Source organism: Amblyomma americanum, chromosome 11 (genome assembly GCF_052857255.1).
Source record: "Amblyomma americanum isolate KBUSLIRL-KWMA chromosome 11, ASM5285725v1, whole genome shotgun sequence".
In the NCBI taxonomy this organism is placed as follows: domain Eukaryota; kingdom Metazoa; phylum Arthropoda; class Arachnida; order Ixodida; family Ixodidae; genus Amblyomma; species Amblyomma americanum.
Genome location: NC_135507.1, coordinates 94258389 through 94285766, shown reverse-complemented (window position 1 = coordinate 94285766; position 27378 = coordinate 94258389). Strand labels below are relative to the sequence as shown.

The window sequence follows — 27378 nt, the reverse complement described above, 5'->3', positions numbered from 1 at the left end:
TGCTATTGTGCAACCCACCAGTGAAAAAAACAAACAGCGAGACTGGTGATAACGCCTGCAGTAATTACAAGCTCGAGAACATCGACAGTGGGTTGACCAACACAGGAAGAGCTGATGACTATGAACGTGACGGTAGCTGGTTAGCCGATTATTCAACAGGCAACATGCAACCGGGAATGGAGACGCGATCTGCAACCTCACTCTGCATTGAGACCACCGACGTATGGGGTGCAACTAACCACGCCACAACCGTCGCCTGCCCGGTCGTTTTCGAATCGAAGGTTGCTCTGGCAACAGCGCGGTTAGAGGCTTGGAAATCCCACAATCCCGGAAACGAGCGGCAGTCGTGTTTAGCGCCAGTCAAATGACGTTAGCGGCAACAAGGAAGCCAACGTCGCCACGCGACTAACTCATGACGCACACGCGAAGATGGCACGCAGGCGCGGGGGGCCTTATTGCAAAGTTCGCAGAAACCGTTCGCGTGATATCACTTTGGTATGTGCACCGTAACGTAAGCGTGGCCGCGCAGCTTGTTAGCGAATAATAGTTAGGGAAACCCTGAAGACTTTCGTTCACGCAATGGCGAGGCAATGTGTGCCTAAACGCCGGCTGCGACTCCACCAAGCGACGCGCATGCGATCTTGAGAGCAGCCTCTGGGTGCGAGACTTTTAGATGACAACCACGTGATCAGGTAGAGGAACCAGCGACATGAACAGGGGAGAAGTCCGTTTGCATACACAGGAACCGATTTTGTGTTCACTTCCGCACATAACCTGAAATCGTATACGAAAGGGACTAAGCGGTAAGGTAAGTACTTTTTAAATATGCCCCGATAAAAAAGTACGCTTTCACGTCTGACTTGGGCAGGCAGCATGCTGGCGTTCACACTGATTGGTGTGTACGTTCATATTGCTTCGGCCTGTAGTACGTATTCATCTCCCCTTGAGTAACAGTCATGTCCTCGTAGAACGCAGCGGCCTATGAAAAATGACGCGCCCTATGCCATGCTAGGCATGCGTATGCAACTTTAGTCTGCAGTGACCGCCACACAGAATTCTTCCGTGACAAAAAGTACCGGTTTCTTGTTACCTAAACGAGAAGCAAATCACTGGGCGAAATTTATGTACACGAATTTTGATGCCTCTTGGTTGTTTGATAGTAGTTAAACATTAAAGATCTGGTTTCACATAATGTTGCGATCGGTCAGCGCAGTAATACAGACACAGCGACTTGTTACCAACTGCTGTTTCTTTAAGTTGTGTCATACTATACCTGAAGTTCCCCAAAGTGCTGAGCGAGCAAAATATCTGACCCATGCAGACGACGCGAAGCCATGTCGGGCAACATTGTGTTCGGGAGAGTTCTAGCAAAGTACTCACCCAGCTCGCTCGACGAGGAATGGCGGGATATATCCATCATGAATCCGGCCGGCATCAAGACGTCTTCGAGATATTGTTTTTCCACAGAGTGTCCGGCTGTGACCTTAAAACAAATTGTCCACGAGTAGCCGCGAAATGATTAGGAGTGTCAGTTCGACAGTTCAAAGTCAATCCCGTTCGGATTTTTTTTTTTCACTTCCTAAGCTTTTGGCCGTTCTAAACAAATGCCGCTAGTTACCAAGATATCACCGACCGTTGTCACTGCCGACAGCTTGTCCGTTTCAGGTGCACGGTACATAAACGGAACCACACGCCGACGGTTATGTCCTGGGAATGTCGTTTCGATGCCTCAATTCGGTTGCACCTACTTGTTCAGGCTCCGGTAAAGCGTAAACTCATCTGGCATCCTCGTAGTTTCGGCTTCAGTCGGTGACGTTACGTCCAACGCGGACAGACTCAAACCGTTAACGACAGAGGCTCTCCTTCCGCCATCTTTAGAATACCGCCGCTTTGTTTTCCACGGTGCAAACAGTCTGGAGGCCGTCGTCTGCTGGCGCACGGAAATAACAAGAGGTTGACCGTCGTCCGCTTCGGCTTCCAAACTCCGCCCCTGCTGGCCGTCTCCGCTTCGCTCTCCCCCTTCCTCTCTCTCCCTCGCTCTCCTTTGCAGCTTTCTTTGCGGTTGTTCTCACCGTCCCGTTAGCAACAAGACGCCGGCGTCCACTCGGAAATCGAAAGCGACGAAACGCGCAGCACGTACCACCGAGGCGTCCCCCGAGTCCGCCCAGCGATCACACGGCGCACCTTCTTCAACTCGCCCCCGACGTCAGATGATCAAGCGGTTCACTCGCTCCTCGCCACTGCGGTCCGGCACACAAACCCTTCGTCGCGGTGCGAAGAGGAGACCAGCAAAAACCACCAGCGGTTACTACCGGTACCAGCGGCACCACGCAACCACAACCACCCGGCTGCCGCTTTCGCCTGCCGCCAACCAGCCGTTGTCCAGCCAACCAACCGAGCCAGACGGACCGAACGGCCGCGCTGCTCCTCACCCCTTCCCGTCGTCTGCTTCACGCCCTGTCGTCTGCGAACCCGTCTGCGCCGGCGGGAAGGAAGCCGCCAGCGTCGGCCGCGCTACCGCAGCGCCGCGCCGGCGGCCCGCGGAGGGGGCCTCAACTAGCGACGCAGACGCAGCAGCTGATTTGTATTTGTTTGATGCGCCGCCGCCGCCGCCAGACGCGCATTTGCTTGTTTGGAAGGCCGCATCACGCGCCGCAGTCTCGCGCCGGCTCTCGCGCGCCTCGAGACGCCTTTATGTTTCGCGCCAAAAAGCCGCCGACCCCGTCGGTCCGTCGCGCTGTCAGACGCAAACAAAAGCTGGGGCCGAAATGCAGCGTTAAAAAAGAACGGCAGATCATGACATCGAGTGGAAGGAAGCCGAAGTCGAGCGCGGCAGACGGCTCTTCAGGAAGCAGACGACGAAATCTATCAACCGTCGTCTGCTGCCATCTGCGCCGGCTCTATGAGAAAGCAATTGATAGTTTGGTCGTACTGACATTTCAACCATCCCGAAAGAATCGCAGTTATCGAACTTCACAAAAATAATGTTTCCGCCATCGGTGTGAACTCGGGGTGGCCATTTTAAAACAAAACGTAAAAAACGCAACAGCCAGGTGCGACGGACGTAAGACGCGCTGTTCGAGGCAACAAACAACTAAATTTTGGTAGAGTTCCAGCTGCCCCGACTGGAAGGTGTCAATAGCAATGAGGACTCCCGCAGAGGATTCGGTAGGGAAAATTTCAGAAACAAACTCGACGCAGACGCAGAAGCTGCGAAGCCCAGAGCAGACATTGTCCGCTAGAATGCCACGCCACCTCGGAGCATACGTTTGAACTCTACTGGCTCCCGACGTCCACGTGACCGCGAACGACCAATAAGAGGGAAGCGCTCGGTTTATGCACCAATTGCGCTCAATTGATCCCGACGTAGAACGGATCACGACACAGCGGTCGCCGCCGGTGCAGCGTCGTAAAACGGCGCAACACACTATTCCAGCCGCGTTTGACGTCCGCTATAGTTCTCTTCGAAGGAAGACTTAACGGACTGCGGCATTTTAATTCGAGAGACCTAGGTATTTCAGGAAAGTCGACAAAAAGTTAGCAGAATACAATCATGGCGGGAACTTTCCTGACATGCAAAGTATATACACACAAAAAAAGAAAATGTGGCGCGCGAAAGCACAACAGCAGCAGCTGCGGCTACGCGCTTCAGCAGTCGAGACGCAGACGACACGTGACGAACAATCAAGGCACGTGAAAAAAAAAAGCAAGAGGGAGGTAGAAAAAAGAAGGGACCCTCTTCGCACTGACTTCCAAGGACGGTAATTTCAATAAAAAAATCAAATGAATATATAGTAAAGAGAGAGAGCATCCCCTTTTCGTTCGTCTGGTTACACCAGCCCAAAAGATGGCGCGGGAATTCGTGAGACGCGAATGACCCGTCTTCCTCCTCCTCCTCTTGCTGCCTTCTACTTTCAGCCTCCGCGCATGCATGCACGCGAAGCCGCGCCGGTCGGTGGATCGCGGTTATTATTATTAGTTATGTCTGGCAGCACGATAATCTGTCGGCGGAGACGGTGGAAAGGGTTCATGGAGGTGGCGCTGGTTTCCTCCTCCCAAACGTCCGGCGGGCGCAAACCAACCAGCGCGCGCCTCCGTTCGCTACGCACAAACCAGAGAGCGACGAGGGCGAGAAGGTAACGCAGAGGAAGAGAGAGAATCCGCGCGCGACGGCCAAGTAGACGTTCCGCAGACGACGGAAGCGGCACGGAGTGACGTCATTTCCGTGGCGGCAGCGGTAACCAATCGCGTAACAGCCCGCGCTTCCGCCATTTGCCCCGGGGTGGCCAGCGGCAGCAGCGCACCGGCGCGTTTGTACGCGCAGTTACTTGCCGGCTGTTTTTCGTTGCCACTTCGGCCGGCAATCAAATCCAAAAATAAGAAGCAGCGGATCCTCCAGCCTCTCCTCTGCATTCGCTCTTCTCTGCGGAGGAGACTCCCTTTCTTCCGGGGATGAGTGCGCGCGCAGCACATCGTCGCTCCGGGGCAGCGACAGAGGCGAGCACCACGCATGCGCGAGCCGATCGACAGTCTTTTTTGCCGTCGCTTCTTGGAGGCGTAGCAACGTCGCCGCCGTCAGCACTGCGTCGCGGAAGCAACGCGTGCACGCAAATAGAAGCAGAAGTGCGGGGAGAAACGAGTCAGGGAAAAGGCTTTCCCGGGCTGCGCTTGGGTGGCGATGCCCACCGGAATACAGTATTCCAACGCCTCAATCACCGCAAGCGAACCACAGCGAAGAGGGGATTAGTCATTCCGCGCACGAGCTGTCACTAGGCGCACTGCTAAAGCGTGGTGCCAGTGGTGTCAGCTTAAAAAGCACCCAGCAGCAGCGGCAAGGCCCTGCCGGACACCTACTGAGCAAGCTTATTCATCTGTAGTACGAGGAGAGTCTATTGTAAAAACAGCAGCAAGAAGCACTAAAAAGAAGATGGAGACATCAGCGCAGGGCCCCAAAGGCAACAGCCGGCACCTCAGCTTGGTCTATCAGCCAGAGCTGGCTGGGGGGGCCGAAGTTGAACTGCCACGTTCTCGGCCCCGTTTCCATTTCCTATTTTCTCAAAAGGGATGATGCTTGATGTGACAGCACACAGATAAAAAGAAACAAGTGCCTCAAGGCACTAGTTATACCCCGATGAGCACGTCTCACTACCAAACCATGGACTTTGCACACTGTAGATATGAAACCTGAAGGTCGTAGGTGCGCAGCTCGGAGGAACGCGAACGCCGGACATGATCGAACTCCAGCAGGCACTGAAGGTTAATTTGTATATTTCGACTGGCAGCATAAGTAGCCACAAGACGGTTGGGTCACAGACCTTTCCCCTGTTACAATGGCCAAACGAACACAATCCTCCTCGTCATGTAGAACGTTGCCACTCAATCCCCCTTTATCCATAACAACCCCGCGCGACGGGCCTGGCTAGCCTCGGACCAGTGATTCTGGCACGCGACAGCCTCAACGCTTAGTTTTGAGTCAAAACAAAGCTTCCTTCTCTCAGCACCTCTTTGAAGTTTTCTTGACGTTTTCGCCAGTGCAGAAACGATGAAAAAAAAAGCAGAAAGACTACTTCAAGGATAGCACGCTAGGGGGCCGATAATGAACAAGGAGTGGTCGACTGAGGGCATGCTATGCTGATTTAGAGCTCGAAGAAATTGCAGCGACAACGTTCCAGGATAGCCTGATCCCCAGCACACCCTAGTCACGCCAACAGGAAGACATTTTCCAGAGAGCGGCCTGCAACGCCCCGGTTCACACGGGTCAGGTCTACGTCGATAGCCCTTAGTAACGACATGCGACGCCACTCGCGCAGAAACGCGTCTCCACTACAGCTACTCCTCCGTCAACAGCAGCAGAAAAAGAAAGATTGGGACGGCGACAAAGAGGTACCTGCGCGGCGAAGGCAACACGCGAGCCGCGCGTAGTGAAACGGCCCGCTTCCCGTGGTTGCGTCGCAGTTAGTAACTGCGTAGGCGCGCCCACCGAGCATCGTTTCAAGGCTGGGGGAGGAGTCGCAGCCGCCCCCGCGACGGCCCATCGCTCGCTGCTCCTCCTGCATAGTATCGGGACTACGGTATTGGGCAGACACTGCGCCACAGCAAGCCGGAGCCCAGGTTTCGAAGCTACCTCTCCGCGATGCATCCTCTCTTTTCGGCAATGGCGCGACGTTACAGCGCACGCTAGGCTAGAATAAACTACGACACGTAGTACCGGGTGCATTCCCCGCTCTTCAGGTCGGTCCTGAAGGATGTACCAATACCCCAAGCCTCCAAAAGCGCAAATAGCTTTGGGCGGCGTGCGGTAGCGTCGTACACCCATGGTAACGCTACGCTCAAGCTCGCAGGTAATACAGATTGTTGAATCGCTGGGAGCGCTTTCTAAGGTTCTTCCCTCGGCTAAACCGCGAGCTTTCCCACGGTGGCACATTTCCCACAGAGATGCCATTCGGGAGAAATTTATTTGATATGCGCTTGCGTAGCGTACTCGCCTGATTCGGCCAAATAATTAGGAAATCCGCAGCGTATGCAGCGCTTCCGGACGAAAATAGACGCTTACGCAACAGCTGTCGAGCTAGCGCCATCTCTCGACCCCGGATGGTAAGAGTCGCTTCGCGTCTTGCGTATCGTCTGCTTTAGTTATTCTGCTACCGAAATGAGGTAGCGCTGCCAGTTCGGATGTTGCGACTGTTTCTTGGCCTGGCATCAACGCATCCAATGCAGATTTACGAATAATTCGCTTAAATAGGCAAATACCCTACCCAAACGTAGCATAAAACGTTAACTGCCGCCTAACAGCAACCTCGCGGCAAATTACAGGGCGAGAGAGCCAGCAGTTTTGACCGGGAGAAACATTTTAGCAGGCACTCTGTGCGATGCAGCAGTCGGCTTACCGCAAGGGCTCCTTACTTTTCGTTACCGCCCTAAAGTTGTTGGCCAGGTCACACCGAACCGATAGTACATATTTTCAATTGTTTCGTATGACTTCAAAATATCACGTATATAAAGGACCTATTTGCTAGTTATGAATGTATTAATAATAATAATAATAATAATAATAATAATAATTGGTTTTGGGGGAAAGGAAATGGCGCAGTATCTGTCTCATATATGGTTGGACACCTGAACCGCGCCGTAAGGGAAGGGACGCAACAATGCTTTTTTATTCTATGAATAGCTGTTGCGGGCGTAACTGTTTGCTTTCAGTTAGTTTCACCTGTCCTTTCATGGGCGCTTCGCACTGCGTTCATTTTCCGTCTGTTCTAAATTAATGTTAGCTCACTGTCACTTTCACGTGACACAGTCTGCGTTTACATGAATTACTGCATATTCTTATCAGCAGTGGACACAGTGCGACGTTACCATAGCGGCATCAAGACTGCCCAAGTGGTTGTTATCCCTGATCACAACTATGTGAAGCAACACCAACAGCTTTCGCTGGATATCAGAGTAGCGCAGACCACGCCTTCGCAAGTTTTGAAGAGGTATAGGTTCAGAGGACGTTTGGTCTTTCGATCTTCGTAGGAGACACGCCAGAACGACCAGGTTATTGAAAGACACCGTTCGCACGAGCCTAAAAACTCTAAACTGGCTGTTATCGACATTTCCGACAACTTGACCCCGTTATCGATCAGGCTCTAAAGTGACCCCATGGACTTTGAGACGTCACGTGGAATGTGCTGGTCTAAACGACAGGAACCCAGCTCAAGCCCCGCACATCTGTGAAAGGAATTGGACTTCCAGGATGATGTATGTAAAGGAAGACCTGGCGTGGATATAAGTCGCGAGTGGAAAAGAGTAATTTCAATGGACGAATCGAAGTTCTTGTCGTGAGGGAATGATGGGATACGTTCAATACGTCGCTCCAAACACAATTTATACGGACCTGGTCATCAACTCCCCACGTTAAGCCGTTGCACAGAGGCGGGAACACGACGGCACGAGACTGATCCTCCACTCGTACTCATAAAAACGAATACGCCTATATGGAGATGCAAAGGAACTAAGTTGTCATGTAGCGCACACATGAGCGAAGAGGTTGCAATGCTCAGGCTGTCATATAGAAAGGTTATGCTTCAACAGGCACGCAATAATCGTGGATTTGTATATGTGTTTCGACAGAATTGCCATCCGAAGCACTCTTGTGTACGCTTCTGACAATTTGGATGAAGAAGAGGACGGTGGACCTTAGCCGCCCTAGTGAGATTATTTTAATTGAATGTGATTGGATAAGCGCTGACAGACTCTTGGACTCCATGCTTCGGCGGAGTTGAGCAGCGATCGCCGGAAAAGGCTTGCGTGCGAAGTACTGACACATGAGATCACTGTGAAAAGGCATCCTTGAAATTGCCGCCTCTTTTTATGCCTGATAAAAAAAAAGTCGCTGGTAACTGCACGTAGCACTGAAATCAGTTCTTCAAAAAATGTGCTGTTAGGAAAAAATAGTCGGTTAATATGACGAAAAAAATTGATTTTTAATGCATAAAAAGCCCGACAAGCTCATCCACCTCATGCGCAAATTTTAGGGCGGCAAAATAAGATATATTGAAAAACTGGAATATATCTTTTTGTTCACTACTGAATATACAGTGCAAAGTGGAAGAGCAGCTCAGCTATACATGCGTCATTTTCCTTCCTTTCTTTCTTTCTTGTAATTTCTACCACACGTGGGCACATACATACTGCGCTTACGGCGCATGCAGATGCCGAGCTATAAATCCTGTTCGCGACGCCGCCTTGGAAAGTCAGTGTGTTGCGCGCACGACTATCACGTGAGAAACCTTCGAACGTGCACAGCAACCAATTAATACTGAGAACAAAAAAAAACAGAGCCCGAAAGCAACCAATGCGTACGGCGCGCCGCGGCGCTATATATAGTTGGGCTGTATAAACTGCGCGCGCCCGACCCAACCGTAAGTACGTATATGCGCAGCTGCGGGCCGTTAATGTATAGGCGCCGATAGTCCACTGGCGCACTCGCACGAAGCGGAGTGATCGTTAAACTAATCGCCTATTCAACTTCAGCATCCTCGGGCAAAAATTTTGAAGATTCGAACCATTGTAAAGTACTGGTATAGAAAAATTGAACGCAACGGCCCATAGTTCCGTATAGGCAGCAAAAAAACTTCCTTCTAAACTTTGTCCACCGCTCACATCGAGCAGTTAAGACTGCCATGAAAAACCAATGGGGAACGTTTCTGACGACAGCAAAAACTTTAATAGCAAAACAATGCGAGCCTGCTCAAGGGAGATCTGCGGTTACATTGAGAGTTATAGTGAAATCTTGCAATACACAAAACAGCTGCGCTCGCAAACTCTTTCTCGTTGAAAATTGCTTTTGTCCAGAATTGCTGGGTATCTGTAATACGCCACGCACTCTGAACATAGCTGAAGTGCCGCTGTTAACTGAATGTGAACATCTCACAATGAGCCACGAACAGCTCGCTCAAAATTACACCTCCGCTATTCTATACGTTAGCACATGAGACTATAACGAGCTGTTTGTTCTCCTGCGATTTTGACAGTGCAGAATAACGAGGCTCTACACCATACGGTCCCCTTACAAGTATTGCTATACCTTGTCGTTTGACTATGCCTCCACACTCCATTCTGCCAGTCCGAATACGGGACGCGGCCGGCGCCCACAGCATCGACTACGAAACCGACGGCGCAGTTCGCCACGGGGGTCACCTCATTGCTCCTCAAGGTCGCCTCCCTCGTCAAGTCCCTGTTAAAAATGTCTTCATACGTGACCGTCACCACACGTGAACAAAAACGTGCAGTGACCCCGAGAAGCGCGCAAACCAGCGCAAAGCCGCACAATGGTACAACAACGGGACCAGGCGCTCGGATACTGATCCGGAGCACCCTGGTTCGAACTCGACCGCGACGGCCGCGTTTCGATTGAAGCGAAATGGTATACAGCAGAAAAAAAAAAAAAATGGAGAGGACACACAAGCTCCGCCTTAAGGGCAACTGAAGAGGTTTTAGAATTCTGTGATTTTAAACGAGCCGAATGTGTGACACTTGCAGGTAAAGCATGCGAAATCTTTTTTGGGGGCTATCATGTGAAACGGAAACGTAATCGCAGACTAAAACGGCGTCCGCGTTCAGGCTTCTCTGCAGTGCACAGCGACGGGTACAGGCCGCAATGATGACGTCGCGTACGGCAGCGCTAAGTTTCCAGCTAAGAAGCGGTGGTTTTGGGGAAGCACACGAATGCCGTCGAAGGTGAAGCTCACGAAGCATTGTTTGGCGGCATCGGAAGACGCACGGCAGCATGCAGGCGAAGGCAGAGGACGTGTGAAATTTCGGCAACAATGACGTCGCCACGAGTTTCCCCGCACTCGTACAACGCAATGAGGAGAAGCCTGAACATCGTCGCGGTTTTAATCACTGATGCAGCAGTTCGATCAAGGATCGTTCTCACTGTAACCACGTTGGCCGAAGGGGTACCACCGTTCGAAACTGGGCATTCGCCCACGAGGGGCGAAGCGGGGTTTACGGAGCTTCTCCCAAGCGGACACCCCCAAAGAAAGCCGGGCGCCAGGCCGGGGGCCGCTTGTACCCATTTTTACCGGTGGGTGTCCGGCAGTGGGTTTCGAACCAACCACCTCCCGCAGCCGTGACGGGCAAAGTTGGCATTGAATCATGTAACACTAAAACGGCATTTCAATCTTTCTTGCCTCGTACATCACGTGAATGGAACCACCTTCCCGCAGATATCGTCGACATAATTGATAACCAGCATTTTCGTTCTGCACTAGCTAACATTGTATAACAGGAGAATCATAATACTTGTTCTGTAATATGCATTGTATCTATTTATGTATTTTTTGTAACCACTCCGCTCTTTAATGCCTTTGGCCTACTTGTTCTGTAATATGCGTTGTATCTATTTATGTATTTTTTGTAACCACTCCCCCCTTTAATGCCTTTGGCCCTGAGGGTTCAATAAATGAAATGAAAAAATCGGTAATTACGTCACCACTGTAAATGCTAGCGCAAAACTACTTTGCGTGCTTTACCTATGGAAGCTTCAAAGATTCGAATTCTTGAATAACCTCGCATCCTCAAAAAACTATTCCATATAGCGACAGCGTAATGGGTTAATTTCCATGTATGCAGGTCATTCTCTAGTAGTAACAGCACTTCTTTTTATAATTTTCAAGGGTGACGTATACCTTCGAAACAAAAATTATTTCCACGATCGTTCGGGTGCTCGCTTACGGAGTCGCGCCGTTTCCTCGCCACATGGGAGCTCTTTATCGTCGACTTCGTCTAAACGCTGCATTTACAAACGCCTTAGAGTTCCGTTTCGGTCAAGGGAACAGTCGCTGTTGCGACAACTGCGGCTTAGCAGAAACAGTGGAGCATGTTTTATTAGAATGCCCAGCGTATGCTGAGGAGAGCGCACATTACGAACATCTACACTCACTCAAGTGCCTCTAACACGCGACAGTGTGTACATTAGGACCCTTAGGTTGCCATAGGCAGCAGAGACGAGCTATGAACTTTTTATTTCATTATTTATATGACAGTGGCCTCATAAACGAACTGTAATCTCTCCGTTCAGCATTCTCACAGCGCAGTCTCTTTACAGTCATCTTTGTCATCCCATTTCCCACACCTCTCTCATAACACCTTTCTCTCCCCGAATCCCTCATCCACACAGAGTAGCAAGTCAACGTATTTAAATCTTGACTAAATTCCTTTTTTTTTCTTTTCAATTAAAGAGCTCCTCTCGCGCGCGCTTGGCATTTCGAAGTTACTACTTTCGTCTATTTAGGACAATGTACGAAATTTTGCGGATTGCTGCCAAAACCAAATGCTAGTATAAATTGTCTTTCTTTAAGGCCTGAATAAACTATTCAGCCGGAAAAATGTTTCACTTGGATGGAAACAAAACACGGCGTGTCAAGGGGTTTTAACACAGCCGAAATCGCAACCCGTTATCGCAGTGGGGTTTGCAGAGACGACAGCCGAAACGAGGGTTAACTTCCGCGAATAGTGCCGCACTACCCAAGTTCGAGAGCCGCTGCTCACCGATGATCCCACACAACATTGAGTCTCATTCGTTAATGAGATGCCCGTGCCAGCCAGCGGCCCCCTATAGCCTGCACAGTCAGCTACAGGCTAAATGCAGCTGGCTTCCTTCCCAGTATAGAAGACCGCCGGGCGACGCCGGAAGGCTGCTTTGCTATCGGGTTTGGAAACCTCGCGGCGCTAGCCCCGAGTCTAATTCACAGTGCGGGTACATCAATTAGCCCGGGCTCCAAGCGGTCGCAACGTGGGCTTCACTGCGGAAACGCGCACCGCCCTTACAAAAAAATTTTTACACAGTCTATAGACTCTAGATAGACAAATCCTAGAGAACAGTCTACACGCAATACAAATGCCATTGATAGTATAAAGACAATATATAGATCTACGGCCACACACATTTAGTATACTTCAGTCTAAGAAAGTCTATAGATTATGAATAGGCAAAAATAGTTATCTGCAGGAAGGCAATAGGGTCTTTAAAAGTGTATAGACTGCCTATAAACCATTTTTATTAGGGAGGCCCCCCCACGAAAGCTTCGTTGACGCATTTCACAGCGGAATCTCTATAGACGACGGATCCTCTCGATAGAGTCGGGTTCAAAGGGCGTTGGTTGCGAAGTGTCGAAGGCGGAAACTGCCCCACGCTCAACCGATGAGCACCGAGAATGCTGTCACAAGTGCGCCTGAAGAAGCAGCAGGGGAAGTGCTAACCGGGTGGCCACCACCCTCGACTCGTGTATATACGCTAAGCCAAAAAGGACTAAAACGGCCACATGAGTGTATCCTTTTTCGGGACTAACGCCAGCATCAAAACCACTGCTCCCTCAAAGAGCAACCACCTAAAATGTTAGGGAACGCAGAGGCAAGTCCTGTGCTAACTCCGTTTCCACAACTATTAGTCCCTCGTGAGAGCAACTATTACTCCATCCAGTCACACTTCCTAACGACTAATTAACCACCTGCGTTGGGGGGGGGGGGGGGGGGCTGAGTGCTGCTATTAGTCCCTTTGCGTTCTCATTTAAAAAGAAAATGAAATATATCGACTTCCGAAAGCCGTACATCCCAGTACGCGGACTCTGGCGCCAAGCAGCAGGACATGGGTGCACGTGTCAGGGGACATGCACCATGGTGGCCGCATATGACACCATCATCATTTTATTTAACCCATGCCTTCATGAGCTCTCCACTGACCGTGCTGGAGGGCACGAGAGAGAGCGATGATGATGATGATGATTATGGATTTTTATGGCGCAAGGGCACCTATGGCCAAAGAGCGCCATGTCACAAGGTATTTTTTTCTTTTTCTCAAGGTGGGGTCAGAGACCCATTTCCCAAGCATTTCACCCTAAATAAGCCGAGCACCAGACCAGGGGAAAGCTTGTCACCCATTGTATCACCGGTGGGTACCCGGCGGCACTGGGGATCGAACCCCGCACCTCCCGCATACGAGGCGGATGCTCAACCACTTGGCCACCGCTGCGGTTCGAGAGAGAGTGTGTGTGTGCTTGTGTGTGTACCCAAACACACTTGAAGGAAAACAGAGGTGCTAAAGAAACACTAATTTTTTTGACGTTTCCAAATCCGCTATGCTTCTTGGCTTCTCTAATATATACCAGGTGTTTCAGCGAAGGTGATCACTCGTGTTTGAAAATAGGGTTTTTGAGGTAAACAGAAGCTTTTCCGGCATAGTAATGCCAGCGTTGGCGGACGTCAAAAAACAAGCGAATCATCTTAACTAGCTAAGTGATTAACTATATTCTAATAGTTAACTTATTAACTATTGCCAATAGACACCTGATTTCAATTAGAGATTTGTAGCCGGCCGTTAATAATAGCCATATCAGTTTTTAGAAGTTCGAAAACGCGATTACTCTCGGTTCTGTGGCTCGAGAAAATTTGGCTGCATCGTGCGAAAATACATGCACTTTCAAAAGCATGCAGGCAAAGCAACCACTCCAGTGATCATAACTATACTCGAAATATCCAAATTTTGGCGTGCCACAGCGGCGAGAGTAATGGCGTTTCCGAAATTCTAAAAACTGATATGGCTATTACTAACGGCCGGCTACAAGTATCTAATTGCAATCTGGTGTCAATTGGTAATAGTTAAAAAGTTAACTATTAGAATTTAGTTAATCACTTAGCTAGTTAAGATGATTCGCCTGTTTTCTGACGTCCACCAAGACTCATATTACTATGCCGCAAACTGCTTCTCGTTTCCTCGAAAACCTCATTTTTAAAAATTAGTGATCACCTTCCCTGAAACACCTGGTGTATATATATATATAAACAAAGCACACAGGCAAGTCAGAGTGCGCTCTGCCAACAATCTCAACACAGCGGATGTTTCTGCACACCTATAGCCTCCACAAGGGTATACGTCTGTCGCAGCGGGGAATCGAACCGTCGACCCATCGAGCTGCAGGGGCGGCACAAGGCCGTAGCCACTGAGTCACCTCGGTAAGGGTGACCACAGAAACCACAAAATATACAAAAAAAGAGATCAAGAGAAAAAAAAAACTTGTTTTTCCCCCTCCTGCGCTGTACGCTCGTTTTAAGGTTGTTTTGCGTCGGATGCAAAGCAGGCAGCCTTCACACACGCTGTGCGCCGACCTTGATCGGGATGACGTTCAGAAGCACCCGAGAGGGAGCCGGCACATCCTGCCGCGCGCGGTTGTTTACTCCCGCAGTGATAGATACCATACGGCCACCAACCCCGCCGCACGACAACGGTCACCGGTCGAGAGACGCTCCATCCCGTCCGGCCGCTACTTCGGAGAAACAGCAGTCGCGCCAGGAGAGCACGGCGTTTTGTAAAGGAGCTCTGCGAAAAGCAGGGTGGCCGTTACATACGAAACAGTAAAAAAAAAAAAATGGAGGTGCCACTTAAGCTGTGCACAAAAAAGGAATCTGAAATCGTCTATTTACCGCTGGAACTCGATCTACACTCCCGGAGCATTCTAAGAAACTTCGAAGTACCGTACTGTGCGGCCGATTTGTCTATTAAATCGAATTAAACTACCGGCTCCCGCCTTTTTCTGAACTCTCCTCCGAAAAGGGGAGTCAGCCAACGCGTGGAGTTCTTTCAGCCAGTCGCGTGCCGGCTTCGCTTTCGCTTTCATGTTGGTTTTTTAGCTTTCCGCGAAAAAACAGCCTCCGTCGCAGACTACATAGCCGCAAATTAGGCCCACGGAAATAAGAATACGCGCGGACTCCTTGCTTCCGCCGATCGCTACGTATCACTCCGCCGATGGCAGAGGGGCAAGCCGCCACGCGGCTGGCTGCATGGAAGACACCCTGCGCGTTGGCTCACTCCTGCTCTTTACGGAGGTAAGTTTTAAAAAAAAGAAAGGGCGGGGGCCGGGACGTTTAATTCGATTTAACGGGGAAATCGGCCGCACACGGCAATAATTCGCAGTTTCTGGGAATGCTCGGAGCGTGCAGGTCGAGTTCCCGAGGGAAAAAAAGCGAGCTCAGGATCCTCTTTTGTGGAGGGTTTGACGCGATAGTTTCACGGGTTAATGCCCATACATGCGGAATTGGTCATCACTCTCTGTTCTGCATTCATAGATCCCTGGGAGCCGCCATAGCCTTTCTGGCGCCGTGGCGCAGCGGTTTTAGCGATGCGCCACTGCCCTGCGATGGCAAGTGGTGCGAGCGGTGGGCCTTGTATACGACCCAGTTTGCTCTTCCTGAGCAACGCCTCGCGAGCAACCATTAATTTAGCGGCCACCTGCAACGGTGGCCTCACGATCCGGTGGGCAGGCTCTGATGACGCCGCAAGGTTGCGTATCTGGGGGGATTTTTCACGGACGGTCAACGACGACGACGACGCCAGATTTTCTGCGGCAGGACTTCCTCAACGCTATTGCCACAAAACTGACGCACGATTACGACAGCCGGTAATGCGAAGTTTGAGCGTATATCTTCACGGCTGGCAGGTGGCGCTTCGATCTGCTACTTGGAGACGGCAGTTTTGCGGCCTAAGACATAGAGTCAGGTACCATGAGATAGACACGTGCGTTGCGTGCGGAGAGGAGCAGGAAACGGCTGGACACTTGGTACTTTTCTGTAAAGGGCTTCACCCTACAGTGGAAAGTAGCGGGGCTGACTTACCCAAGGCATTGGGGTTTAGGGATAGTGAAGGGAAAGATGATTTCTTTTAAGCGGGTAGAAGTAACCAAGCGAAGGTTATCTGATTGGTGGCTAAAATCAAGATGAGAGTAAAATTTCATAAGTCAGAATAGGTGGCTTGAGCCACCGCCCGATTTAAAGGGTTCAGCCGTATCCATCCAACCATCCATCCATCCGTCTGTCCGTCCGTCCGTCCGTCCATGGACAACCAGTTACGCCGACGACTATGCCGAATACGATGCGGGACGCAGAAACGGGCGGCTAAGAGACTTGCGCTCTAAAATTACTCACGCTCATGACAGCACCATCGGATTTTTGAAGCGAAATCTTCATTACATACGCTAGGTTCTTCAAGATGGCAGCGTCAGTGCAGTCACGTGACATGTGTCATGTGCCAGGACATGTGGCCTACTGACGTCATCACAATCTGCCCACCGTGACAGCTAGGTGGCAACTGCCTCCTCGGACTGTGAGCAACCTCCCTACCGTGGAAGATGGAGATTAAATTGATGATTGGCCGAGAGATCTTTTAACCTCATCTTCTGATTGAGCCATGTGATCTCGAAGCGTCCCGTCTAACCAGCGACGCCTTCGCTTCTGACCACGGTTAACCCAAGGTTAAAGCACAGCTATTTTTTTCTTCTAGGTTAAAATCGATTCTACGGACGCTTATGCTTACGTTGGTGTTTGTCGAGCAGCACAAGACGTTCTTATAGCTCATAAAATTGGATTTATTAACAGAACATTCTTTCCCGACTGAAACCAGCGACGTTCAGAGCGAAAAGGAGTCCGCGACCAGAGTTTTGAAGTGAATGGCCGTGTGACGTATAGCCTCGGGAAATTCGTACAAAAAAAAATTGTTTTACAGCCTCCACCACACGCCTGCTTGCGAAAATGGCCGATGGTGGCGACATCCGTATTTCACTTTTTCCTCTTTCCTAGCTTACAAAAGCCATGGTTTCGAAGAAAAAAAGCTGCTTGTGTTCAGCGTCCCTTTTAATTTGCGGTGTTCGAAATTGCGGTAAACCACGCGTTAAAGAACAGATGGGGACGAGCATCCACGAAGCAATCAACCGACGAATGAGCCTCTGATGGGGAGAACGCGAGTTAATAATGGCCCTGTGGTGTGCTCGGTCCCGATCAGATAAGCCAGATCCGGGCGTCAGCGTCAAGAATAAGCCCACATGGGCCGAGTCGATTAGGTAAATGCACGATGCCTATCGACACAGCCAAAGGCAATTTGCCGTCTTTCGCAGAGAGAAGACGAGACAAGCGACGCTCCCCACTGCCTAGCCCCCAACGACCCGTGGGATTCGCTCTTTGTGCGACAGACGGCACACACTTGCATTCGCGCCAACACACGCCGGCAGGTCGATGCGTCTACGACGGATCCATTATGAAAGCGTTGCGCCTGGCCCACAGTCAGGCCGCTCGCTGTTGGTGAAAGAACCAAGTAACGATGCTCGTACAGCTGTCGACCGACACTCTATCCACTACCACTGGAGTGTTAAAAACAAAGAGAAAACGACCGTTAAGTGGCAGATAGGCTTGGCTCTGAACGAAAAAAAACAAAACAGGCCACATTTGCTAGAACTTTGGTGACGGCGTTTCGAGTGCGAAAGCACGGCTTCACGAGGTTCACCGAGTCTTTGTGAAGCGTGACCTTGAGGGTGACCTTGGCCAAACCATAAATAAATAAAATAAGCATTCCCGCGACTAGGATTCGAACCCGCAGCGGCGCGAACAGCCTAAGCTTCGCTGGACAGTGCACGAGATCACTATGCTATATTGCCTCGGTTCTTTTTTTCCTTCTTCGCGTGGAAAAATTGCCGCAAAGGAAAATCTGAATATGCTCGCGCCACAAAACACAAGGCTGCGTAATAAGAGCCCACGTCCCCGCCTTCCCAAAGATCAATGCCGCATCTGCATCTAGACAGGGAGGGGAGACGGCTAGGCGGCTCTTCCAGGGCAGCATATAGTACTCCCCGCACCGAAGCGCACTGCTCCAGATTTCGACGAGCGTGGTGATTCGACGTGGCGGTCCATCATGCGGCTATCCCAGAGACTAAATAGTCCCAGCTACATAAATAGACCATATGACACTGCACTGTTTTTCTCCGCGGGCAAGAAACGAACACTGTAGGGTGTGACGTCAATGTCCTCCTTAATTGTTCGATGTAATAACAACATACCATCATTGCAAAGAATAAAACAATGGTCACTGGCCTCTGGCGCAGGCGGCAAATCAATGTCCATGCCACAAACATCTCGTTACCATGAAGCCATGCCTTCACAGGCAGCACAGATGTGTGCAGCTTAAAGAAGAACGCTGCTAAAACGTTATGCTATCGCCGCAGCCGATCTAGCAGCGCGTAAACTGCAACACACTTTCGGGCTCTGCATTGCACATCGTTATTCATCGATTAATACTACTATCGAACTAATGTACACGTACAATCCCGAGCTGTGCATTGCAGATCGTCGTCGTCTTCAGCTAATACTATAGACTATCGAACCAATATCGTCGCCGACGTGCGGACGACCCATCAAAGCAAAACCATGAGCCAACCAGGGTAAACACATGCGTTCGCACGTCTATTCTGCTTAACTACGTTAAGACCCTAACACTTTTTTTCCGCCTCCTCGGATTTCACTTAAACTTTCTCTGCAACTTATCGGCAGTCTTCTGATTCTTTCTGTCAAATGCCGCAGCCAGGGCGGCGTTTTGTACCGGCATAAATAAGTTTTAAAATTTCCTGTTGCGTGACCTCGATTTGTACGGGCAACCTTGCCTGCGTGACGTCACAGAAAGCACGGACGTCGATTTTCGCTTTGCGTTTACTGAGGCAAATCATTTCAAGCCTGCTTCTGACCACTGCAGACAAATAATATTCGAAGCTTCCATTCACAGTCGCCAATCTAGCCAATCAACGCGTACAAGAGAGCCTTGATGATAGTATCCGAGACGTCACGTGTTGGTCTCTCCTGACGTCATACTCTGGTCGAAGCACAGTTTCGGTTTCCAAGATTTTGACGTTTAGTAACTGCTTTCTTCAATTTTTTGAAAAACTGTTCAGCGGAACTAAGACCACGAAGTCCATCAAATATATAACGCAACAGTAAACACAAAATGTTCCAAAATCATCCGGAGTTGCCCTTTAATGTTTGCAAGTGGTTGCAGCGGCAGTGAATATACAGGGTGTTTCCGCGAAGACATCACGCAATTTATAAAAATAGGCCTTTTGGGTTATCAGAGCGCTTTTTTTTTTTGCATATCTTCATCAGCAGCGTAGAGCATCACAACACCGCTAAGACATGCTAATTAGCTGGCTGGTTAACTAATATTGAATAGCGAACTTTTTAGCTATTACAGTTACGCTCCTTAATTGTTGAGAGGCGTCTAACCCACAGTAACATCCATACCAGTTTTTAAAATTTCGAAAATGCGGTTACCCTCGGCGCTGTGGCCCAACAAATTATGGCAACATGGCGCCAAGATACATGCGCTTTCGAGAAGCTTGCAGGCAAAGCAACCTCTCCAGTGCACGCAACTCACCAAAATAGGTTTGGTTTATGGTTTATGGGGGTTTAACGCCCCAAAGCGACTCGGGCCATGAGGGACGCCGTAGTGAAGGGCTCCGGAATAATTAAGACCACTTGGGGTTCTTTAACGTGCACTGACATCGCACAGTACGCGGGCCTCCAGAATTTCGCCTCCATGGAAATTCGACCGCCGCGGCCGGGATCGAACCCTCTCTTTCGTGTCAGCAGCCGAGCGCCGTAACCACTCTGCCACCGCGGCGGCTCTACTCATCAAAATAGCCAAAGTTTGTTGGGCCACAGCGCTGAGGGCAACCGCGTTTTCAATTTTTTAAAAACTGATAGGGATATTAATTACGGCTGGCTAGACACTGGTCAATAATTAAGGAACCTACTAGTAATACTTAAAAAGTTAACTATTCACTATTAGTTAACGAGCCTGAGAGCACTATGTTATGCTATGGCGAAAAAAGCGCTCTCCTAACTCGAAAAGCCTATATTTAAAAATTGTCTAAAGCCTTAGGTGAAATACCCTGTATACATATGCCGGGTGTTACAACGAAGACTAAGCAATTTTCAAAAATATTATTTTAGAGGCAAAAATATGGATTTGACGGCATGGTACACTAAAAAACCGGTGATTCGTCTTAAGTATAGTAAGTTGGTAAACTAATTTCCACAATTTAGCCTTTTAACTATTAGGGTTAGGCGCCTAGTTGGAATTAGATATTTGTAGCCGACCGTTAGTAACCGCCCTATCAGTTTTTTTGAATTTCGAAAACGCAATTACCCTCGCTGCTGTGGCTCGACAGAATTTGGCTTTTTCGACTAGTTACGTGCACTGGAAGGGTTGCTTTGCCTGCATGCTTTTTGAAAGCACGTTTTTTCGCACGATGCAGCCAAATTTTGTCGAGTCACAGCGACGAGGGTAGTCGCGTTTTCGAAATTCTAGAAACGGATATTGTTATTACCAATGGCAGGCTCAAATCTGTAAATGCAACTAGACACCTAACCGTAGTAATTAAGCAGTTAACTATTTGAAATTAGTTAACCATCTTACTAGCTAAGATGATTCACCGGTTTTCTGGTGTCCGCCGACCCTGGCAATACCATGCCGCAAAAGCCATATTTGTGCCTCGAAAATCCTTTTTTTTTTTATTACTTAGTCTTCCTTGTAACACCCGGTACGAATAACGCAATAGGGACGACGGTGCGCAGGCACGCACCTAGGCTTCCTTAGCGCCGATAAGCCCGTGGCATTTAACGGGACACTGAGGATCAATTCGGGTGGATACGTCGTGACGGATTACCGAATTATTTTAGAGGTGAACAGCGGGAAAGGACACCGTGGGAACATAGAAAGGTAACACCCCATAAGCGTTCACTGGCTACTGAAGGTTGGTTAAGGTTAAAGGAATTGAACAATTAAAAAACGAAAAGAAACATTCAGTGCGCATACTACACAGGCACCACAAAAAAAAATAAATAAAACGAGAGACAGAGTTCACACAACCCTTAGGTAACACGATAAAAAGCAGAATTGCACGGATAAACAAGAACACCTCTCAATAATTAAGGAGCCTAACGGTAATATTGTAGTTGAAAAGTTAAGAATTCAGCATTAATTAGCCTTCCTACTCGTTAGCACGTATTAGATATATTCTGATGTACTACACAGCTGACAATGCTATGCTGAAGAAAGCGCTGTTCCAACTCAAAAAGCCAATTAAAAAAAAATTGTGTAAAGTCTTAGGCAAAACCTCATGTATACTTTTCTCTTGGGGGATATTGGTAAACTGCCACTCATAATGTGAGAGCATCTGTCAAATGCGCTCCACCCCATTCTTACCCCTTCTAGTTATCTCCCTCTCATAATCGGATCAGCGGTCACCACCTGTCCTAAGTAGACCTTTACCACTTCCAGCACCTCACTGCCAATTGTGAACTGCTGTTCCCTTACTAGACTGTTGAACATTACTTTGATTTGCTGCATATCAATTTTTAGACCAATCGTTCTGCTCTGCCTGTCTGATTGATCATGCTTTGCAATTCATCCCCTGGGTGACATAGCAAAGCAGTGTCATCAGCGAACCGCAGATTACTGAGGTACTCGCCAATAACTCCTACCCCTAACTGCTACCAATCCAGTCCTCTGAATGCCTCAAGTAAACAGGCAGTGAACAGCATTGGCGATATCGTGCCTACCTTCGTGACACCGTTCCTTATTGGAATTCGAACTGCTGTAAAGCAGATCACTTTTGGAACACAGCGAATTACCCTATATGGCATAGCACACGTGAGGAATCCTAATGAACATTTTTGACCAACTCGCCGCGGTGGCTCAGTGGTTAGGGCGCTCGGCTACTGATCCGGAGTTCCCGGGTTCGAACCTGACCGCGGCGGCCGCGTTTCGATGGAGGAGAAACGCAAAAGGCGCCCGTGTGCTGTGCGATTGTCCGTGCACGTTAAAGATCGCCAGGTGGTCGAAATTATTCCGGAGCCCTCCACTGCGGCGCCTCTTTCTTCCCCTCTTCTTTCACTTCCTACTTTATCCCTTCCCTTACGGCACGGTTCAGGTGTCCGACGATATGAGACAGATATTGCGCCATTTCTTCCCTCCCCCCCCCCTCCAAAAAAAAAAAACAAGTTTTATTTTTGTCCCACCGGCCACTGCAGGCAGTGGACAGGAGGTGGTGAATTTTAGCATAATGCAGCGTATTATTGTCACAGTTCTGAGCTATTTCTGGTCTTATTTTATAGTTTCTCTTTTAAAAGTTTCGACGATATTCTGTTTGCCATTCTAAGCTACGTTCCTCCAATGTTGAGCACTATGGTTTGCAGACTACAGCGCCACCTGCATCCGTCAAATAAGTCACTGCGGGGTATCTGAAAGCGTGAAATTAAAAAAAAAAATGAATCCGCGCGGTGGACATCAACACCGACGCCAGAGCTCACAGGCACCGTCTGCAAGCCTCAGGAAGCTGTCCGTGGGTTATGCGCGCATTTCTGAACCGCAGTTTCGTAACCGATAGCATTAAATACCGCCACTACAGGCCCCAACTGCGCTTACCGGCAATCGAAGGTACGTAAGGGCATTCGGCGTTCCAAGGTACGGGAACAGAACCGTGCAAAGACAAGGAGAGAGAAAATAAAGAAGTCCGGCTTATTATTAGAGCCGTTACGGGAGGAACGGGATTCAGCTGGCCACAAATCCTCCTGCGCGCCCACCGCCATTCCGGAAGCAGCAATGGAGGATCCTTTCAGGCCGCTCCCACGTGGTGCCGCCCACTCACTACAATGCTGCGCAATAGGCACAGCGACGAGGGGGCTCACAAGGCCAGACGGTGTATAGCACAGTGCAGCGCTCCTTTATTCCACCGCTCGCGCCACTTCCTTTCTTTCTCTGCTTTCCTTTTTTCCCCAACTGGCGCTGCGAAGCACGACCGCGCTCGCCACTGCACTGCCCTGCACTGCCGGCAGGCGGAGCAGCAGTCGCGCCCCTGGAGGCGAGACAAGGACTACAGAGACAAAAAGTCAGCAGCTGCAAGCCGCCGGCAAAGACTCCGGGGGAAGGACAGCGGGATGAAGGGAAGAGCGGAGGGGAAAAAAGGGTATATAAGAGGGAGGAGACTCGTCGAAAAGGGGAAAAGAACGCGGGAGGCCTTTCCACACCACATCGCCCGCCGCCTCCGCCCGTTCCGCCACACGCACCCCTCCTCCGTTTCGGCCGCAAGTGTCATCATCATCGCCGTCGTCGCGGTCGCCGATGGATCGATGCCCGACGGCGGCGCGCGATGCCGTCTGGGGCCCAGACGGTCGAGGGCTATGTATAGCCGCCCAACCGGAGCGGATGTACCCGGCTACGGGCAAAAAGAAACAGCCGGCGACGGTGAGCGGCAGCCAGAAGGCGGTATTGGTTACGTCTGGCTGCGTGCAGACACAGGCGGGTTTCATATTCCATATCGCAGCCGCCCACAAAGCCGGTAATTGGCTTTAGAGACGGCGGGAAAGTTAAAAACATATTTTATACATCTCTTGTCGCGTAACCCGAGACGATGGGACAACGCGTAACTGGAGGTTACGAATAACGCAAGATAAATGTCAGTAGTAACGCACCATAAAAATGTGCCATTTTGTTCTCCGCACGTATTCATAACGCGCGCTGAAATATCGCCATCCAGCCGCTTTTGCGTTTTCCTTCCTGAAAAGCGGCCGGCAACCAAACTTGCGCCTTTGTTGCATATGCGCCGTTAAACCCAACCTGCCCAGACGACTAACCAGCCCGCTAGGAACCGCCGCGACGGTCTAAACCAGAACCTCCTACCAAGGTCGGCAGAGACAGCGATTCCAGGAGGGGACATATTTTACAACAATGCGCTCCCGACAATTTTGTGCGTTCATACGTCAGAGAAAAAAAAACGGGGGGGGGGGGGGGGGGGGGGTTCTTACAATGCCGTTCTCATAATGCAACCCGCACCGACGTAAAGAGCGCCACTGAACGCTACTAGCCAATTGTCACAGGCGTTTCGATGGGCCATTGAAACTCGCCACACGCCACGATATCCCTCCGAAGCAGGAATTACGAGAAATCAAGCATTTTTATAATCCAGCTCAATGAAGTCGCTACAGCGCTACAGACCTTTTTCACTGTCCACACCTGGACTGAGCACGCGCGCGTGTTGGACAGTGCTGCGCATGCGCAGTAGATGCCTGTATGAAATCCGCCAATCAGAGCGCTGCTGCCACAGTCCCGCGGTAATACGGCTGCGCTCAAAAAGGCGAATATGAAAAGGTCTATACATACGAAAGACCGGCCGCCACAAAAAGACGGCCAAGTCGCGCGGAGAGCAGGCTTGGCAGACTGCTCGTCGCAGAGCAGACTTCCGCAGAGTCCGCGTGCACAGTCACAAAATAGGCGCGTACGGCCACCACGAAAACGACTTCCCACCTGCCGCGTCAAACGGCACTTGTGAGGCTGTGAAAACAAAACACAGTCGGGAAGGAGGAGTTCTTCGATTACGGATGCGGGACGAAGACTCCCCTCTTCGATGAATGCTCCACAAGCCATGCAGTAAAGCGGCTCGGCGCAGGTGTCACCTCTTACAAAAACTTATTTAGACAGTCTATGGACTGTCCTTAAACTTCTGTCTATAAATTCTATAGAGTTTCTATAGACGAACTTTAGAGAACAGTGTACAGGAAATACAAATCCCATAGACAGTCAATAGACTATCTATAGATTTATGGCCATATACTTTTAGTAGACTTTTCTCTATAGACAGTCTATAGGCTATGAGTAGACAAAAATAAATATCTATCCGAAAGCAATAGCGTCTATGAGAAGTATCTAGACTGTCTATAGACCATTTTTATAAGGGACATGCGCAGTTCAATGACATGCACGTAGTAACGAGCGTGACGTCACTCTGCCAATCGCGCTGCAAGCTAGCGAGAAGCGACCCATGCAGGCAACATACACTGTCGAGTCGATTCCAACGCCACACAATATACGCGTCCAAACTCGAAAATGTGCTCGCAAGTCCTCGTATACACGCACCATCGGTCCGTGGCTGGCATAGATGGACGCCGCACGTGGGTTGTTGGGCGACGACATTGCCTCGCCAATCGTAAACGCATGTGAGAAGCGCACACGGGTCTCCGAATTCGGCCTCTTTTTTCACCCACGTTCACCTGGGCGAAAAAGGTTCGTCCCGCATGTCGTGAGACGCTGGCATCGGGTTATGTTCAAAGCGACCCGGTCGTTTCGTTTTTCTCGTTCGCAGCTGAGACAGGGTTAGCTACACTCTATAAACACGAATGCGCCTGTATGGGAGTAAAAAGGGGAGTAAGCTGTCCGCTAGCGCACAGCTTATACCCTGTTTACTCCTTTACTTACAGTGTAAGAAAGCGCACGGCGTGCAGAATCGGAAGAGGTAGCGACAACGAGCGCTTCGAGAGGGTTGGGCGCCGTTGCTCCATTCTCGTAACAGCCGGACGTGCGGAAGTAGACAAGAGGGTAAGAAAAGATACCTTCTCCCCAGCTATGCACAATATATGCTTAAGCATAGTGAAAACGTAGGATTTTTTCGGAAATACGACGCTGCGACATCACAAAGAGTGAACGTTTATTTCATTTCTTTTAAAATACTTTTTAAGGCCCGCGAACGCTCAAGCCAGCGGGCAGGTTAAAAGAGAGAGAAAAAAAAAAAACGTCGCGGCGGAGGATACAGCGTTTTCGCTAGGCACCACCACGTTCCCACATCCCGCACGAGAGCAGTGGGCGCGCGGAGCGGCATTCAGTCGCAAAGCACAAACGAAGAAAACCGCTACTCCGGGAGGCACTTCGCCCGCTGTCTCCGATGCCGGAAGGCAAAGCACCCCCCCTACCCGCGGTCCTCCCCACTCCGGCATCTTCCCCGGCCAAGCTAGGCGACTGTTCAGATGATGACGATGATGAGGACTATTGAAGTCTTACAGAAGTACGGCTCCTCCTCCCCAAGGTATACGTCCTTTCCCGAGAGAGAGAGAGATAGTGGAAAGGGAAAGGGTGCGGACTGACCATCGCCACCGTCTCAGCTTGGTGCAGACGGAAAGGGGAAAGGCTTGCCGTTGCCGCTGCACCGTTTGGAAAGGGCGGAACAGTCTTCCTCTCGAGTGAAATGGAACACGGAAGAGAACAAGAGGAGAGCAGGCAGCGCTAGGCACACACCGGAGCAGGCGAGACAGCTCGGAGGGGGAGAGAGAGAGATACAATTAGAGGATAGCGAAGAGAGGGCGAATGGAGGCGGAATAGGGAGAGTGGGCTCCAGACAATCACAGCACAAAGTGAAAAAGGTAGAGACAGTGAGAGGAGTGGGATCGAGCTGAGCTGAAGGCGGAGAAGAGAGAATGCGAAGACGAGGAGGAGACAAAGCAGTAAGCGGCGTCTGGGGAAGAAGGGGGTGAAAGAGGCAGAGGTGAGCGCGCTTTTAAAGGCAGCGCGAGCGCTCCGGACGGCGGGCGAGACGAGGTGAAGATGCAGGCAAGAAAAAGAAGAAAAAGAGCCGACAAATGCATCATATCGGGGTTGGGTCCGCGAATGACCTCTGGTGTTGGGCCTGTCTTCCTGAACACCGCGTCTGGGCTGCCCTCCTCCCCCGAACGGTCAAGAAGGCGGCGTTGCAAACTAACCGACACCCTACACTCCGTCTTGAACGCCGAGCCGGTATTAAACTCCGCTGGTTCGCCGGGACCTGCCGGGACATGCCTCGCTGTTCCAGGCCCGTGGTGTCATTTAATAATCCCTTCTTTATTGTTCCCAGACGAGGACACGGAGGCCCTTCACCGAACGGACCCCTCGAGAAGCTAGTCAGAGAGGGAGTGGCGACCAGCCAGACATTTAGCGATGTGTGAGCACCCGGCGTTTATTTCCCGGGCAAAACAGCGGCACGAACATGTCAAAAAGCGAGCGCGCTTAACGACGCCATCATTAATGCAGTATGCAAAAGCGCCCTCCAATAGCGAGGGTTCTGCTAACATGGGCGCAGAAATTACGGCATCCCTTTCCATTGTGTGCTGCCGCTAGGCATCCGTGATTAGCCGCCGCATCTTCAGGTGCTGGTACTTCGGCGATAAACAATAACGAATGCAAAGGACAAAATAAAAAGAAATGAAGAACAGTTGGGA

General features: G+C 50.2%; 1 protein-coding gene across 2 annotated transcripts in view; it reads right to left on the bottom strand.

Annotated features, from left to right (window-relative positions):
• The window catches only part of Pur-alpha (Purine-rich binding protein-alpha), a 141054-nt gene that overhangs the window by 91777 nt on the left and 21899 nt on the right, over positions 1–27378 (bottom strand). The window contains exon 1 of one of the 2 annotated variants that reach the window (XM_077643820.1): positions 1381–2478. The exons of the other annotated variant lie outside the window; for it this stretch is intronic. Within the exon in view, the coding sequence (XP_077499946.1) occupies positions 1381–1435 (55 nt within the window). The 5' untranslated portion in view covers positions 1436–2478. Of the gene's footprint in view, positions 1–1380; positions 2479–27378 lie in introns of those variants that run through there. 2 annotated transcript variants of the gene reach the window in all.